This window comes from Notolabrus celidotus, chromosome 23 (assembly GCF_009762535.1).
Source record: "Notolabrus celidotus isolate fNotCel1 chromosome 23, fNotCel1.pri, whole genome shotgun sequence".
Taxonomy (NCBI): domain Eukaryota; kingdom Metazoa; phylum Chordata; class Actinopteri; order Labriformes; family Labridae; genus Notolabrus; species Notolabrus celidotus.
In genome coordinates, this window is record NC_048294.1 from 24,372,603 (window position 1) to 24,387,919 (window position 15,317).

A 15,317-nucleotide genomic window follows, 5' to 3' on the forward strand; every position below is an offset into this window, starting at 1 on the left:
AAAGTGCCTCCCATCAAAAAAGAAGAAAGAGAACGTTAGCGCTGTGCATTGTGGGAATCAATACGTGAGGGAGACTGGTCCGCTGCAGACTGAGACATGTTCCTGAATCAGTATGACATCCGGGTAGTTTTGGAAGATGCAGATCTTGCTCTTGTTCACATACTGCATACTGAATTTAGACCACATCAGTACGTACTGCTAGTATAGTAGGAGGTTTAGAAAACAGCCACATTGAAAACAGGAAGAGACAAAGGAAGACGTAATGATCAAACACAGGAGAGGGGAAACAGAGACACTAAATACACACAGAGTAAAGAGCAACAAGCGTGAACACAGGACAGAGGTGAAACTAATGAGGTCATCAAAAAGGAAGGAAACACACAAGAGCAGGAAGTATTACTAAAGCAGACACACAGGGAACAAGAACTACAAAATAAAACAGGAAACACAATTGACCAGAAACACACAAGGACTACAACACAAGACATGGATCACTAATAACACAAGGAAGACAAATGATAACTTATAATTAATACAGAAAACAGACAGGGAGGAAACAAGACATGAAGAACAAGAAAAACTAAAGATCAACTCATGACAAACCAAAGTTTCAATTAACCATAAAACACAGTTTAAACAAACAGTTACACATCGTCTGTTTATTGATTAATTCATCAATCTACATATAGTCTTAGATAGTTATAATGAGAAACAATAATCCTTTAGGTATGAGATAATCACATCACCACTTTCAAATGTAACAATGACTTTACATTGAATTAACCTGTTAGCTCACACAAAGCAAGAGCAGCAAGCAACCTCAGCAGGTGATGAGGAGAGCAGCTGTTTAAGATAGAATGGGCAATGCTAGTAGACTTGAGGCCTCTGCAGAAACACTCCTTCACTCCTGACTGATACGTTCTCAAATCTAATAACCTGTTGACTTTGTTTCACTGTTTATCCACCTTTACCACAGACTCTCCTCCTGCACATGCATTTATACTGTCAAGCTTCAGGTTAGAATAGAATAGAATATTGCACATTGATTTTATTGCACGGAAGGAAGAGTGTAGTCAGTGTGTTTTATGGTGAGTGTTCAGAGCGTTCTCGGGAAAAAGCTGTCTCAGAGTCTATTGGTCCTGGATCTGTGAGACCTGTAGCGCCGTCCTGAGGGCAACAGGTTGATTATGTGGTGACCGCGGTGGGACAAGTCCTTAACAATGTTTGTAGCCCTGCTGAGGTAACAAGAGCTGGCAATGTTGTCCAGGGAGAGCAGAGAGCAGCCAGTGATCTTCTGTGCCGTGCTGATCACTCTCTGCAGAGCTCTCCTTTCTGCTACTGTGCAACCAGCGTACCACACCGTGATGCAGTACCCCAGAATGCTCTCCACGGTGGCTCTGTAGAAGGCCACAAGAAGCTTCTCCTCCAGGTTGTTTCTCCTGAGCACCCTCAGGAAGTGGAGTCGCTGCTGGGCCTTCTTTACCACCGCCGTGGTGTTAGCAGACCAGGAGACGTTGTCTGTGATGTGGAAGGAGTGGACCCTTTCAACGCAGGCCCGCCATTGATGATCAGTGGAGCCGGGTCCATGCTACGTTTACGGAAGTCCATGATGAGTTCTTTTGTTTTTGTGGTGTTCAGTGAGAGGTTGTTCACAGAACACCATGTCGGAAGTTTTCCAACTTCATCTCTGTAGGCCGACTCATCTCCGCCTGAGATGAGCCTGACCACGGTGGTATCATCAGCGAATTTGATGATGGAGTTGGAGAGATGGGTTGGTGTGCAGTCCTATGTATACAGAGAGTACAGGAGGGGACTCAGTACACATCCTTGCGGGGAGCCAGTGTTGAGTGTGATGGTGGGGGAGAGGTGGGGGCCGAGTCTGACAAGAAGCTGAGTCTGACACAAGCAAATCTAAGATTGTCAAATGATTTTTACCAAGTTGTTTATCCAGTGAGAAGCATGGATTGTTCTGGAATTCACCACGAAATGTATCATTAATGGAATATTTGTAGACTGAATGAAAGAACACTGACAGTCTCTCCCCTCCTCACAGACCAGGCTGCGTTTCATTGCCCAACACAAAATAACACCCCAAGACAAAGGAAGCGTATCACATTCTCACGGTTGCATGCTGTGTGTGTGTGTGTGTGTGTGTGTGTGTGTGTGTGTGTGTGTGTGTGTGTGTGTGTGTGTGTGTGTTGTTAAGGTGTTTCTCTCTCTCTCTCCTGTTTATATTCTAGATGCTGCTCTCTCGCCCAGTGATGGCAGAGGATTGACCAACGACTGTTAGATAATTATTGTTTCTAGCTCTCTCCAGTCTGGTCAGATCTGAGGAAGACTTTTGGAGGAGAAGTGAAACGTCTTCAAGAGTTTATACCAAGTCCAGTTTCCTTTTCAGATCAAGCTTTGAATTACCATGATTACCTGGATGACTGAGATCCTTCACAGACATATACACACTGGACCAACATTAAAGGTCCAGATGTTTGAGGTAAAACTTCAGTCACTGACATTGGTGTGAATATTGTTCCAAAAAGGCCTTCAGCTGGTGAATTCTTTGGTCTTCTTCCTTTGATAAAGGGTTAGGATTAAGTACTTGAGTTTTTTGTGTGGCAAACTTTCTCAGGTCACAATGCCTGAACTGAATCAGCACTTCAGCATAAGCTTTTTTATTTGGTGCAATTGGTAGCTGCGGTCCTCTGTGTATATATGTGTCCTGTGTGTGTGTGTGTGTGTGTGTGTGTGTGTGTGTGTGTGTGTGTGTCCTGTGTGTATATGTGTGTCCTGTGTGCATGTGTCCTGTCTGTATACATGTGCCCTGTGTGTATATGTCTCATGTCTTTATATATGTGTCCAGTGTGTATATATGTGTCCTGTCTGTATGTGTTCTGTGTGCATATATATGTGTCCTGTCTGTTTATGTGTCCTATGTGTATCCTGTGTGTATGTGTCCTGTGTGTATATATATGTCCTGTGTATATATGTCTTGTCTGTATATGTGTCCTGTGTGATATATGTGTCCTATGTGCATATATGTGTCCTGTCTGTATATGTGTCCTGTGTGTATAAACATGTCCTGTCTGTGTATATATGTCCTGTGTGTATAAACATGTCCTGTCTGTGTATATATGTCCTGTCTGTATAGACATGTCCTGTCTGTGTATATATGTCCTGTGTGTATATATATATATGTGTCGTGTGTGTGTATATCAAGGTTCAAGGTTCATTTTATTGTCATTCAGTCACATTTAAAAACATGAAGGATTGAAACACATTACTCAGGTCCAGCAGCATACAGAATAGATAACAAGCTAAAAGTAGACTCTATAAATAAAGAAATAAATACATAACTTCAAGCCTGCAGTAAGTAAATATAAAAACGTAGTTTAAAACCAGCGAGAAAGTGCAGTGATGTGTGCTTGCAGTCACAGCGGTAAAGTGCAGAGAACAGACCTAAAGAGAGTTCACAAGTCTCACAGCTTCTGGAAAGAAGATACACCTTAGCCTTGTTGTTCTGGCTTTTAGGCTGCGCAGCCTTCTGCCTGAGGGGAAGGGGGGGTGAACAGTCCCTGTGCTGGATGGGTAGGGTCCTAGATGATGTGCGACGCCCGGCCTCTGCACCTGCTGACGTATATGTCCTCCAGGGAAGGGAGGCTGCTGTTTGAAGTTTTTTGAGCAGATTTAATCACTCGCTGCAGCGCCTTCCTGTCAGCCACAGAGCAGGTCCCATAGCAGACAGTGATGGATGCTGTCAGTGTGCTCTCCACCACACACTGGTAAAAAGATGTCAGGACAGCAGGGCTGAGGTCAGCCAGCTTCAGCCTCCTAAGAAGGCACAGGCGTTGGTGGGCCTTCTTTATTGTGCTGGTTGTGTTGGTGGACCACGTGAGGTCATTGGAGATGTGCAGGCCCAGGTATTTGAAGGTGGACACCATCTCCACAGCTGCACCTCCGATGTAGAGGGGGTGATGAGGGGTGTGGCCTCTCTTCCTAAAATCCACCACCATCTCCTTAGTGTCCTGTGTGTAAATGTGTCCTGTGTGTATATATGTTTTCTGTGTGTAAATGTGTCCTGTGTGTATATATGTGTCCTGTGTGTATATGTGTCCTGTGTGTAAATGTGTCCTGTGTGTATATATGTGTCCTGTGCATATATATCTGCCCTGTGTATATGTTTCCTGTGTGTATATGTGTCCTGTGTGTATATATGTTCCCTGTGTGTATATATGTGTCCTGTGTGTGTATATATGTGTTCTGTGTATATGTGTCCTGTGTATGTATGAGCCCTGTGTGTATGCGTTCTGTGTGTATATGTGTCCTGTGTGTATATTTGTCCTGTGTGTTTATGTGTCCAGTGTAGGCTATATATGTTTATCGTGTGTATATATGTTCCCTGTGTATATATGTGTCCATTGGTTCATCATTAAGTCCTAAAATATAAATTAATTTATTATCAGTCCCTCATTAGCTAACAGAGCTAGCATAACCTGCACTGCGCCCGGCCTAGATGTTTACATATATTTTCATAATCAGGGGCGTGGCTGAGTTAACAGACAGGTGGGAGGTGTTGTAGCTGTTTTCCAGGAGGCTCAAGGCCCCCCTCAGCTACGCCCCCTTGCCTGTCTCTAGGTCAACCAAAGTTATGATGAGTCAGCATTTCCAGTAAGCTGCCATCATTAGGCTTCTTAACAAGTCTTCACAAACCAAAGGCTGATGTCACTGAGACTACATCAATGTTTAAAACAGTCAGCAGCTTGTTTAGCTCTGATCTAGTCTATGCAGGAAGGAACTTTGAGATCATGTACAGGACTTAAAAGGACTGGGATGATTTTTTAAATAAAGGTAGTTTTGTTTTTTTGAAGCACTGTACTTTTTAAGTTTATTGCAGTTAATCAAATTCTTAACCACATGTTTAAATAATTTTAAAGTCCATCTTAACAGATAAATACATTCTTACCAGTGTCTTGATTTGAGAATCAAATGAATGCAGTGAAATGTACGTTATGATCTTGACTTCAGACCTTTATTAACACACACACACAGACACACACTTATTTATTTCTCTATGGATTTTTTATATTGATTCTATTGACATAGATGTTTGCATGTAGAACAGAACATACTTGATTCACAAAGTTCATATCTTTGAAAATATCAAAATCCAGTCAAACTTAAAGAGTGAAATGAAACACCATGACTTCTACTGCTTCACACTGGAGTACACACACTCATCTGTGGTTGTGTTTCTCTGTCTTCTTGATGTGTTGGGCTTGTTAACACTCAGAGCAGCATAAAAGAGGTTGTCTGCTTCTCTGTGACCCTATGAACAATATACAAAAGTCTATCACAATATAGATCATGAAAGAAGTTCAGACCATTTATGCATTAGAAATCATTTTAAAGGATGATTGATCAGATCAGCAGATGAAATAATCTCACCTCCAGGTTTCTAGCAGAGGGGGCTGAAGAACTTGTTTGAGCCTCTGATGGTGAAACATAAAAAAGTGTTGATTGTTAAACTCATGTTGAGCAGGCACAGGCAGAAAGAAGCAGTGTTGGATATCGTACCTTGAGACAGGAAACGGATCCTTTTGTTCATCTTGTACAATGAGAAGGCCAAGACCAGTACCAGGAGAGTCACAAATATCAAAGCTCCACTCAAACAATACACCAAGACAAGAAGGTCCACCCGGTCTGTAGGTAAAGAGTCAGACATCAGAAACAGAGCTCTGAGCTTTTCTCTCTGTGTTCATGTTGATTCTGATTGATAAGAGAACTTTGACTACAGAGACACTTACCTTTAAAGTCCAGCTTGATCCCGTCTCCAAACAGAACGTGTCCACATGAGACCACAGCGCAGTGGTAGGTCCCAGCATGAGACAGATCCAGGTTCTTCATTGGCAAGTTGTAGACACAGGTGTGTGTTTGTGAATCAGGCTTCCTCTCACACTGATCCTTCTTTCCTCCACTGGTGTAAATGAGTCCTGGTTGAGATTCTTCAGAGTCTTTGAACCAGTAAACACTGTGTTCTCCATCACAGCTCCCAGTGTGGACGGTACAGTTCAGAGTCACAGAGCCTCCTGGCTGGATGGTCTCAGACTCTGACTGATGGAGGACGGCTGGGACTTTAAACCCTGAACTCTTCACATTGACATAAACGGTTTCCAAAACTTCCATCATGCAGAAGCTGCAGCTTAAGCAGTGATAAGTAGCTGAGTCTGACACGAGCAAATCTGAGATTATCAAATGGTGTTTACCATCTTGAGTATCCAGTGAGAAGCGTGGATTGTTCTTGAATTCACCATGAAAAGTATCATTAGCTTCATATTTGAAGACAGACGAGATGAGCTCTAATTTGTACTCTAGAGTGTGCCTGTACCAGTGCATATATCTATAAACAGCAGCTCCTTTAAAACATTGTAAAGTCAGTTTCTGTCCAGTTTCTCGGCTCTCTCGACGAACAGATGAGGATGATTTCAGAGCAGTTGTCAGAGCTGAAGTGAAATAAGAGACAGAACAAATGTAGTTATTGTTACTCTGATGAGGAGTCCCCACTTTAGAAAAATGTGAATTCAAAGTGAACATTCATTAAATAGTAAAAAACAAATACGTATATAAATAAACACAACTTACCAATTTCCCCGAGCACCAAACATGTCAGGTAGAGGACAAACTTTGGAGATGTCATCGTGCTCGAATCGTTGCTCTGAATGAAAGAACACTGACAGTCTCTCCCCTCTTCACAGACCAGGCTGCGTTTCATTGGCCAACATGAGAAGGCAGATATAGGAAACATAATCACATGCTCACTGTTGCATGCTGTGGTGTTGTGTGAGAGTCTTTGAGGTGTCTTAACTCTCTCTCTCCTGTTTACTCTAGATGCTACTCTTTCGCCCAGTGACGTCAGGGGGTTGACCAACGTCTGTTTGAGGCTTATGTTCTCTAGTTCTTCCTCAGTCTGACTAGTTTGATTCGGTTCAGAAATTGAGACCTGAAAGTTTGCCACAAATAAACCTAGCTAAAGCTATCAATGACATGATCACTGAATGTAATCCTAACCCTTTGTTAAATGAAGAAGACCCAGGATTTCACCAGCTAAAGGCCTATTTGGGGAAGTATTCTTACTAATGTCAGTGACTGAAGTTTTACCACAAACATCTGGACATTTGAAGTTGGTCCAGTGTGTATACATGTGTCCAGTGTGTATACATGTGTCCTGTGTGTATATACTGTATGTGTCCTGTGTGCATATATGTGTCCTGTGTCCATATATGTGTCCTGTGTGTATATATGTGTCCTGTCTGTACATACAGTATGTGTCCTGTATATACTGTATGTATATGTATATATATATATATATATATATATATATATATATATATGTCCTGTGTGTATATATGTGTCCCGTGTGTATGTGTCCTGTCTGTATATATTTGTCCTGTGTGTATGTATGTCCTGTGTGTGTATATATGTCTGTGTATATGTGTCCTGTGTATATGTGTCCTGTGTGCATATATGTGTCCTGTGTGTATATATGTGTCCTGTGTGTATATGTGTGTATATATGTGTCCTGTGCGTATATATGTGTCCTGTGTGTATATATGTGTCCTGTGTGTATATATGTGTCCTCTGGGTATATGTGTCCTGTGTATGTGTCCTGTGTGTATATATGTGTCCTCTGGGTATATGTGTCCTGTGTATGTGTCCTGTGTGTATATATGTGTCCTCTGTGTATATGTGTCCTGTGTATGTGTCCTGTGTGTATATATGTTTCCTGTGTATATGTGTTTATCGTGTGTATATAAGTTCCATGTGTATACATTTGTCCTTTGTGTATATATGTTTATCATGTATATATATATGTGTCCTGTGTGTATATATGTGTCCCTTGGTCCATCATTACACCCTAAAATGTAAATTAATTAATTATCTGTCCCTCGTTAGCTAACAGAGCTAGCATAACCGTCACTGTGCCCGGCCAAAATGTTTACATATATTTTCATAATCAGGGGCGTGGCTGAGTTGACAGACAGGTGGGAGGTGTTGTAGCTGTTTTCCAGGAGGCTAAAGGACCGCCTCAGCTCCGCCCCCTTGCCTGTCTCTAGGTTGACCAAAGTTATGATGAGTCAGCATTTCCACACTGTAAAAACTGGGATTGGGGTTAATTAATATTTACTAAATAAACTTAGTAACCTAAACATCATAAAAATAACTACGTGCAGTTTGGAATCGCATTAGGCTGAATTCAACACATTTTAATAATTAATTAATTACATTTTACTCAGTTTTCACCAAGTAAAATCAGCTATGAATCCCTGAGTAGAATTTAATTATATTTTATCAGGAAAGTCAAAAATGCATAAAATGTATAAATTTTACTCATTTGGAGGTATCTGGTTTCATACACCTTGCGCACTTCCACCCAAGTCATTTTGCGCCACATGGATAATTGGACATCCGCCATTATTTACCTCCAGCCACATTGCCAACTTCCCTAAGGTAAGACTGGTTTAATTATTTTTAGTCAAAGAACAATTTATAACCAAGTTGCATTGTTTTGCGTTACTGCAAGTTACCAAACATGTCAACTTTACAGAGCTGTAAATCAAAATGATGCTATAATTGTCTGAGTCTGTCATCTTTGATTCAACTTAAATCATGGCAAGGACCCAAAAAAGTAAATGTTTAAATTTACTGCATTTTGGTTTAATGGAGTCTCTTATTATGTTCATGCACGCTCTGGCTGGTGTTGTGCTAATGTAACCCCAAGTTCACAGACTCTGTAACTTTTACTCTGTGACAAAGGACCTTCTCTTTTGGCTGTAGAGTCTAAAATATGCCATGTTCTTGCTATTACAGGATGCTGATGAAGACCATGTGTTGCAGGACCTTGCTCTACAGAGAATAAAAATCTACCACATCAAGACTGATACGTCAGAGGACACTAACAACATCGGTATTGTTGTAGAGGGCATAAAAGTCCTGACCGCTCTGGCATATGCAGTCAATCTTGCTTATCCCAAAGAGTTCAGGTACACTCTGGAAGTCTTCCAGAAACTCCTTCTTGACCTGGACTCTTCAAAGCTGTCCCCAAAAGTAAACAGCCTCAAGAATAAGCTACTAGCTTAAGCTAAAGGACCCTTGAAGAATGAAAGGGAAGTGTTAAGTCACTCTCAACTGGTTACCGTCAAGGCTTTGTTTAATGCTTGAATCTTGGTGTTGCAGGTGGTTGTTTTTAGAAAAATCCAGCAACAATACTTATTTTTTATTTATTTTTATTCTTAACAGTTTTATCTATTTATTTATTTATCTACTTATTTATTATCTATTTCAAATTTAGTCACTTTTATTCTACTTTATTTATTAATTTACTTATTTATTTATTGTAAGTCTCACATCTTATTTTCTTTTAATGGTTTAATATTTTAGTCTTTTATTATCTTAGAAATGTATTTTACTTTGGTAATTTGAATTTCCTGTTTTGAGTTTTAACATCTTATTTTACCTCCAGTGTTTCCTCATTAAGATAACATGAGAGCGTTTCCTCAGTTCGTTCAGCAAATTATTTAGATTTTTTTATTTATTTATTTTATTGTTTTTATTACTATTGTTGCATATTGTGTTGTTAAACCTTAGGGTTGTGGGGTGGGTTTGGGGTTAGGGCTGGGGCTGGGATCTTTTTCTTAATTTATTCTATTTGAAGTTGTTTTTCTTGTACAGCACTTTGTGTTACAATGTCATTGTATGAAAAGCCCTTTAGAAATAAAGTCTGATTGATTGATTGATTGATTGATTGATTGATTGATTGATTGATTGATTTGAGGGGAGAGGCGTTGTGTGTTTGACTTAATAGGCAGCTGTTCTTTTACCTTGTGATTTACTGTGTACAGTACATTAGGGGTGCAAATTGACTAGTTTTATTAAGGAATTTGGATTTGCACAAATGTATAATGTGATTGTTCAAGTGAGTCGTGTTTTCACAAGTACAGTCATGGCCAAAAGTTTTGAGAATGACACAAATATTACATTTTCACAAAGTCTGCTGTTTCAGTTTTTATAATGGCAATTTGCATATACTCCAGAATGTTATGAGGAGTGATCAGCTCAACTGCAATTAATTGCAAAGTCCCTCTTTGCCTTGAAAATGAACTTTATCACCAAAAACACATTTCCACTGCATTTCAGCCCTGCCACAAAAGGACCAGCTAACATAATTTCAATGACACACAGGTGTCACACACATTAACACAGGTGTGGGTGTTGATGAGGACAAGGCTGGCGATCAATCTGTCATGATTGAGTGACTGGACACTTTAAAAGGAAGATGGTGCATGACACCATTGTTCCTCATCTGTTAGTCATGGTTACCTGCAAGGAAACACGTGCAGCCATCATTGCATTGCACAAAAAGGGCCTAACAGGGAAGTTTATAGCAGCGAGTAAGATTGCACCTCAGTCAACCGTCTATCCAATTATCAAGAACTTCAAGGAGAGAGGTTCAATTGTTGCCAAACAGGCTCCAGGGCGCCCAAGAAAGTCCAGCAAGCTCCAGGACCGTCTCCTGAAGGTGTTACAGCTGCGGGATCGGGCCACCACCAGTGCAGAGCTTGCTCAGGAATGGCAGCAGGCAGGTGTGAGTGCATCTGCACGCACAGTGAGGCGAAGACTTTTGGAGGAAGGCCTGGTGTCAAGGAGGGCAGCAAAGAAGCCACTTCTCTCCAGTAAAAACATCAGGGACAGACTGATATTCTGCAGAAGGTACAGGGACTGGACTGCTGAGGACTGGGGTAAAGTCATTTTCTCTGATGAATCCCCTTTCCGATTGTTTGGGGCATCTGGAGGAAGGCTTGTTCGGAGAAGACGAGGCGAGCGCTACCATCACTCCTGTCTCTTGCCAACAGTGAAGCATCCTGAGACCATTCATGTGTGGGGTTGCTTTTCGGTCAAGGGAGTGGGCTCTCTCACAATCTTGCCTAAAAACACAGCCATGAATAAAGAATGGTACCAGAACGTCCTCCGAGAGCAACTTCTCCCAACCATCCAAGGGCAGTTTGGTGATGAAGAATGTCTTTTCCAGCATGATGGAGCACCTTGCCGTAAAGCAAAAGTCATAACAAAATGGCTCGGGGAACAAAACATTAACATTTTGGGCCCTTGGCCAGGAAACTCCCCAGATCTTAATCCCATTGAGAACTTGTGGTCAATCCTCAAGAGGCAGGTGGACAATCAAAAACCCACAAATTCTGACAAACTCCAAGCATTGATTATGCAAGAATGGACTGCCATCAGTCAGGATTTGGTCCAGAAGTTGATTGACAGCATGCCAAGGAGAATTGCAGAGGTCTTGAAAAAGAAGGGTCAACACTGCAAATATTGACTTATTGCATGAATTCTGTGTAATTCTCAATAAAAGCTTTTGATACTTCTGAAATGCTTCTAATTGTATTTCATTATACCATAGAAACATCTGACAAAAACACCTAAAAACCCTGAAGCAGCAGACTTTGTGAAAATGTAATATTTGTGTCATTCTCAAAACTTTTGGCCATGACTGTAATGTAGAAGTAAGGCACATGCTAGTACTTGTAGCTAAAATTGTCAGGTTAAAAAAATATTGTGGTCAATTGAGCCGTTGGTATTTTGCAAAAATAAATGTTTATGCCTGCAGTTCTTTGTATGCATGGTGATTTGTTGACCCAATTTAAGTAAACTGTGGCACAAAGAAGGTATGATATTGTGTAAATAATACAGAAAAATTACGGCAACAAAGTGACATTCAAAATGATTGAATAGATTGAAACAAACAAAAGGCCTGCACAGTGGTGCAGTGGTTAGCACTGTTGCCTCGCAGCTAGAAGGTTCCTGGTTCGAATCCCCGGCCGGCTTCCTCCCACAGTCCAAAAGCATGCTTACCAGGTTGATTGATCACTCTAAATTGCCCGTAGGTGTGAGTGTGTGTGTGAACGGTTGTCTGTCTCTCTGTGTTAGCCCTGTGATAGGTTGGTGACCTGTCCAGGGTGTACCCTGCCTTCTGCCCGAAGCCAGCTGGGATAGGCTCCAGCCCCCCGTGACCCCAAATGGGATAAGCGGTCAAGATAATGGATGGATGGATAGATTTAAACGACAATGTGCTTAAATATGAGTTGGTCTAATTTATTTTATTGAATGAATCCAAATCATTTTTATCCATATATTCAGTAAATATAAATCAGTCTCTCCCAGATAATTAGTAAATCTAAATTACTCTTACTTAGATACTTAGTAAACATAAATCAATTTCATGCAGAGAATTAGTAAATTGAACTCATCATTTGGCATGCAATTACTAAATCCAACATATTTAAACTGTTTAGGTGTTTTACCATGTACTTCATTTTTTTGTTTAAATTGAGTTAATTTCATTCAAATTTGTTGTAATTAAAATCTAATGTCTTATATTCCATGTCACTTGCCATAATTTGTTTAAGTAACCATTGCTCACATTTTTAAGAGTGCAGTAAGCTGCCATCATTAGGCTTCTAAACAAGTCTTCACAAACCAAACGCTGATGTCACTGAGACTACATCAATGTTTGAAACAGTCAGCAGCTTGTTTAGCTCTGATCCAGTCTATGCAGGAAGGACCTTTGAGATCATGTACAGGACTTAAAAGGACTGGGATGATTTTTGAGATAAAGGTAGTTTTGTTTTTTTGAAGCACTGTACTTTGTAAGTTTATTGTACTTAATCAAATTCTTTACCACATGTTTAAATAATTTTAAAGTCCATCTTAAAGGCTGATTTATACTTCTGCGTCGCCCCTACGCAGCAGGGGCTGACGCGGACATGAGCACCACATACTTGAGCGTCGATGTTTCCATGTCGCACAGCAACAGTGTGGTCTCTCTGATAGCCGGTCGCCTGCTTCCGGCCCGCTACGATCTCTGTTTACTTTTCCACAGAGATTCAGAGCGTGTTATGGTAATCTACAGCTGATACATGTTACTGTTTATCATACAGACATGATTACATGAAGAATAGAGAGGAGGAGATGAAATACACAGACGATGTGCGGCCAATGTCCGGGATCCAGTCCACCTTGATCCAACTCGTAGTTAAATTTTGGAGGAGGTGCAAATCAGCCTTAACAAAGTAAATACATTCCTACAGTGTCTTGATTTGAGAATCAAATGAATGAAGTGAAATGTATGTTATGATCTTGACTTCAGACCTTTATTAACACACACAGACACACACAGACTTATTTATTTATTTCTCTATGTATTTATATATTGATTATAATGACATAAATGTATGCATGTAGAACAGAACATACTTGATTCACAAAGTTCATATCTTTAAAAATATCAAAATCCAGGCATACTTAAAGGCCCTGTGATGAGTTTTGAACTGGCTGAGAAACAGACTGAAAATGATACCGATGCCTCTTTATAACCTTCAATAGCAAACAAGTCCATCAGCAGCAACACTGGCACCTTCTCTGTTGTAATGTTTAATGCCTGAAACTGCACTGGGGGTGTAGGTGTCAGACCAGATGATGGACATCTTGCTTCAGAAACAGACTTTATTTGACTGTTTTCATGGGAACTAATCACATTGCCTGATAAAGTTGACTGTTGAGCACAACAAGATGAGGCTTTTTTTGAAAATACTACTTTTGCATGTATAGGACAAGAGATAAGAGGTATCACTTTGTCTACAAGGGGGGCGCCAGAATCAATACAAAACAAAAGTTTCTCACAGCAGCTTTAAGGAGTGAAATGAAACATCATGACTTCTACTGCTTCACACTGGAGTACACACACTCATCTGTGGTCGTGTTTCTCTGTCTTCTTGATGTGTTGGGCTTGTTAACGCTCAGAGCAGCATAAAAGAGGTTGTCTGCTTCTCTGTGACCCTATGAACAATATACAAAAGTCTATCACAATATAGATCATGAAAGAAGTTCAAATCATTTATGCATTAGAAATCATTTTAAAGGATGATTGATCAGATCAGCAGATGAAATAATCTCACCTCCAGGTTTCTAGCAGAGGGGGCTGAAGAACTTGTTTGAGCCTCTGATGGTGAAACATAAAAAAGTGTTGATTGTTAAACTCATGTTGAGCAGGCACAGGCAGAAAGAAGCAGTGTTGGATATCGTACCTTGAGACAGGAAATGGATCCTTTTGTTCATCTTGTACAGTGAGAAGGCCAAGACCACTACCAGGAGAGTCACAAATATCAAAGCTCCACTCAAACAATACACCAAGACAAGAAGGTCCACCCGGTCTGTAGGTAAAGAGTCAGACATCAGAAACAGAGCTCTGAGCTTTTCTCTCTGTGTTCATGTTGATTCTGATTGATAAGAGAACTTTGACTACAGAGACACTTACCTTTAAAGTCCAGCTTGATCCCGTCTCCAAACAGAACGTGTCCACATGAGACCACAGCGCAGTGGTAGGTCCCAGCATGAGACAGATCCAGGTTCTTCATTGGCAAGTTGTAGACACAGGTGTGCGTTTGTGAATCAGGGTTCCTCTCACACTGATCCTTCTTTCCTCCACTGGTGTAAATGAGTCCTGGTTGAGATTCTTCAGAGTCTTTGAACCAGTAAACACTGTGTTCTCCATCACAGCTCCCAGTGTGGACGGTACAGTTCAGAGTCACAGAGCCTCCTGGCTGGATGGTCTCAGACTCTGACTGATGGATGACGGCTGGGACTTTAAACCCTAAACTCTTCACATTGACATGAACGGTTTCCAAAACTTCCATCTTGCAGAAGCTGCAGCTTAAGCAGTAATAAGTAGCTGAGTCTGACACGAGCAAATCTGAGATTGTCAAATGATTTTTACCATCTTGAGCATCCAGTGAGAAGCGTGGATTATGCTTGAACTCACCATGAAAAGTATCATTAATGGTATATTTGTAGACAGCAGAGATGGGCTCTAATTTATCCTCCAGAGTTTTCTTGTACCAGTGCATATGTTTATGAAGAGCATCTTCATAGAAACATTGTAAAGTCAGTTTCTGTCCAGTTTCTCGGCTCTCTCGACGAACAGATGAGGAAGATTTCAGAGCAGTTGTCAGAGCTGAAGTGAAATGAGAGACAGAACAAATGTAGTTGGAGAGGATTTTACCTAAAAAAGACTAGAACTTGACTAGAACCAAATTAAAAACATTCAATAGAAAAACAATAAAGAAAATAGTGCAATGAAAATGCAACTTACCAATTTCCCCGAGCACCAAACATGTCAGGTAGAGGACAAACTTTGGAGATGTCATCGTGCTCGAATCCTTGCTCTGAATGAAAGAACACTGACAGTCTCTCCCCTCTTC

General features: G+C 40.7%; 2 protein-coding genes across 2 annotated transcripts; both read right to left on the reverse strand.

The window, feature by feature from the left end:
* Positions 1-5,200: 5,200 nt before the first annotated feature.
* Positions 5,201-6,731, reverse strand: LOC117807429. The gene is made up of 5 exons (XM_034676738.1): positions 6,634-6,731; positions 5,799-6,494; positions 5,569-5,694; positions 5,440-5,483; positions 5,201-5,320 (listed from the first exon to the last, which is right to left on the reverse strand). The coding sequence occupies exons 1-5, from the start codon at positions 6,686-6,688 to the stop codon at positions 5,201-5,203; spliced, it is 1,041 nt and encodes a 346-aa protein (XP_034532629.1). The 5' UTR covers positions 6,689-6,731.
* A 7,026-nt stretch (positions 6,732-13,757) lies between these two features.
* Positions 13,758-15,317, reverse strand: LOC117807526. The gene is made up of 5 exons (XM_034676847.1): positions 15,209-15,317; positions 14,375-15,070; positions 14,145-14,270; positions 14,016-14,059; positions 13,758-13,896 (listed from the first exon to the last, which is right to left on the reverse strand). Exons 1-5 carry the CDS (start codon positions 15,261-15,263, stop codon positions 13,777-13,779), a joined length of 1,041 nt encoding a protein of 346 aa, XP_034532738.1. The 5' UTR covers positions 15,264-15,317; the 3' UTR covers positions 13,758-13,776.

What these genes read in the sequence shown, in the direction of transcription:
- LOC117807526 (XM_034676847.1), bottom strand. Translation starts at nt 15,263, where the DNA reads ATGACATCTCCAAAGTTTGTCCTCTACCTGACATGTTTGGTGCTCGGG. An exon ending in GATCAAGCTGGACTTTAAAG is followed by an intron (nt 14,271 to 14,374) that starts GTAAGTGTCTCT and finishes CTTTACCTACAG; the next exon opens with ACCGGGTGGACCTTCTTGTC. An exon ending in GATCCATTTCCTGTCTCAAG is followed by an intron (nt 14,060 to 14,144) that starts GTACGATATCCA and finishes TTTCACCATCAG; the next exon opens with AGGCTCAAACAAGTTCTTCA.
- LOC117807429 (XM_034676738.1), bottom strand. Translation starts at nt 6,688, where the DNA reads ATGACATCTCCAAAGTTTGTCCTCTACCTGACATGTTTGGTGCTCGGG. An exon ending in GATCCGTTTCCTGTCTCAAG is followed by an intron (nt 5,484 to 5,568) that starts GTACGATATCCA and finishes TTTCACCATCAG; the next exon opens with AGGCTCAAACAAGTTCTTCA. An exon ending in CCTCTGCTAGAAACCTGGAG is followed by an intron (nt 5,321 to 5,439) that starts GTGAGATTATTT and finishes TATTGTTCATAG; the next exon opens with GGTCACAGAGAAGCAGACAA.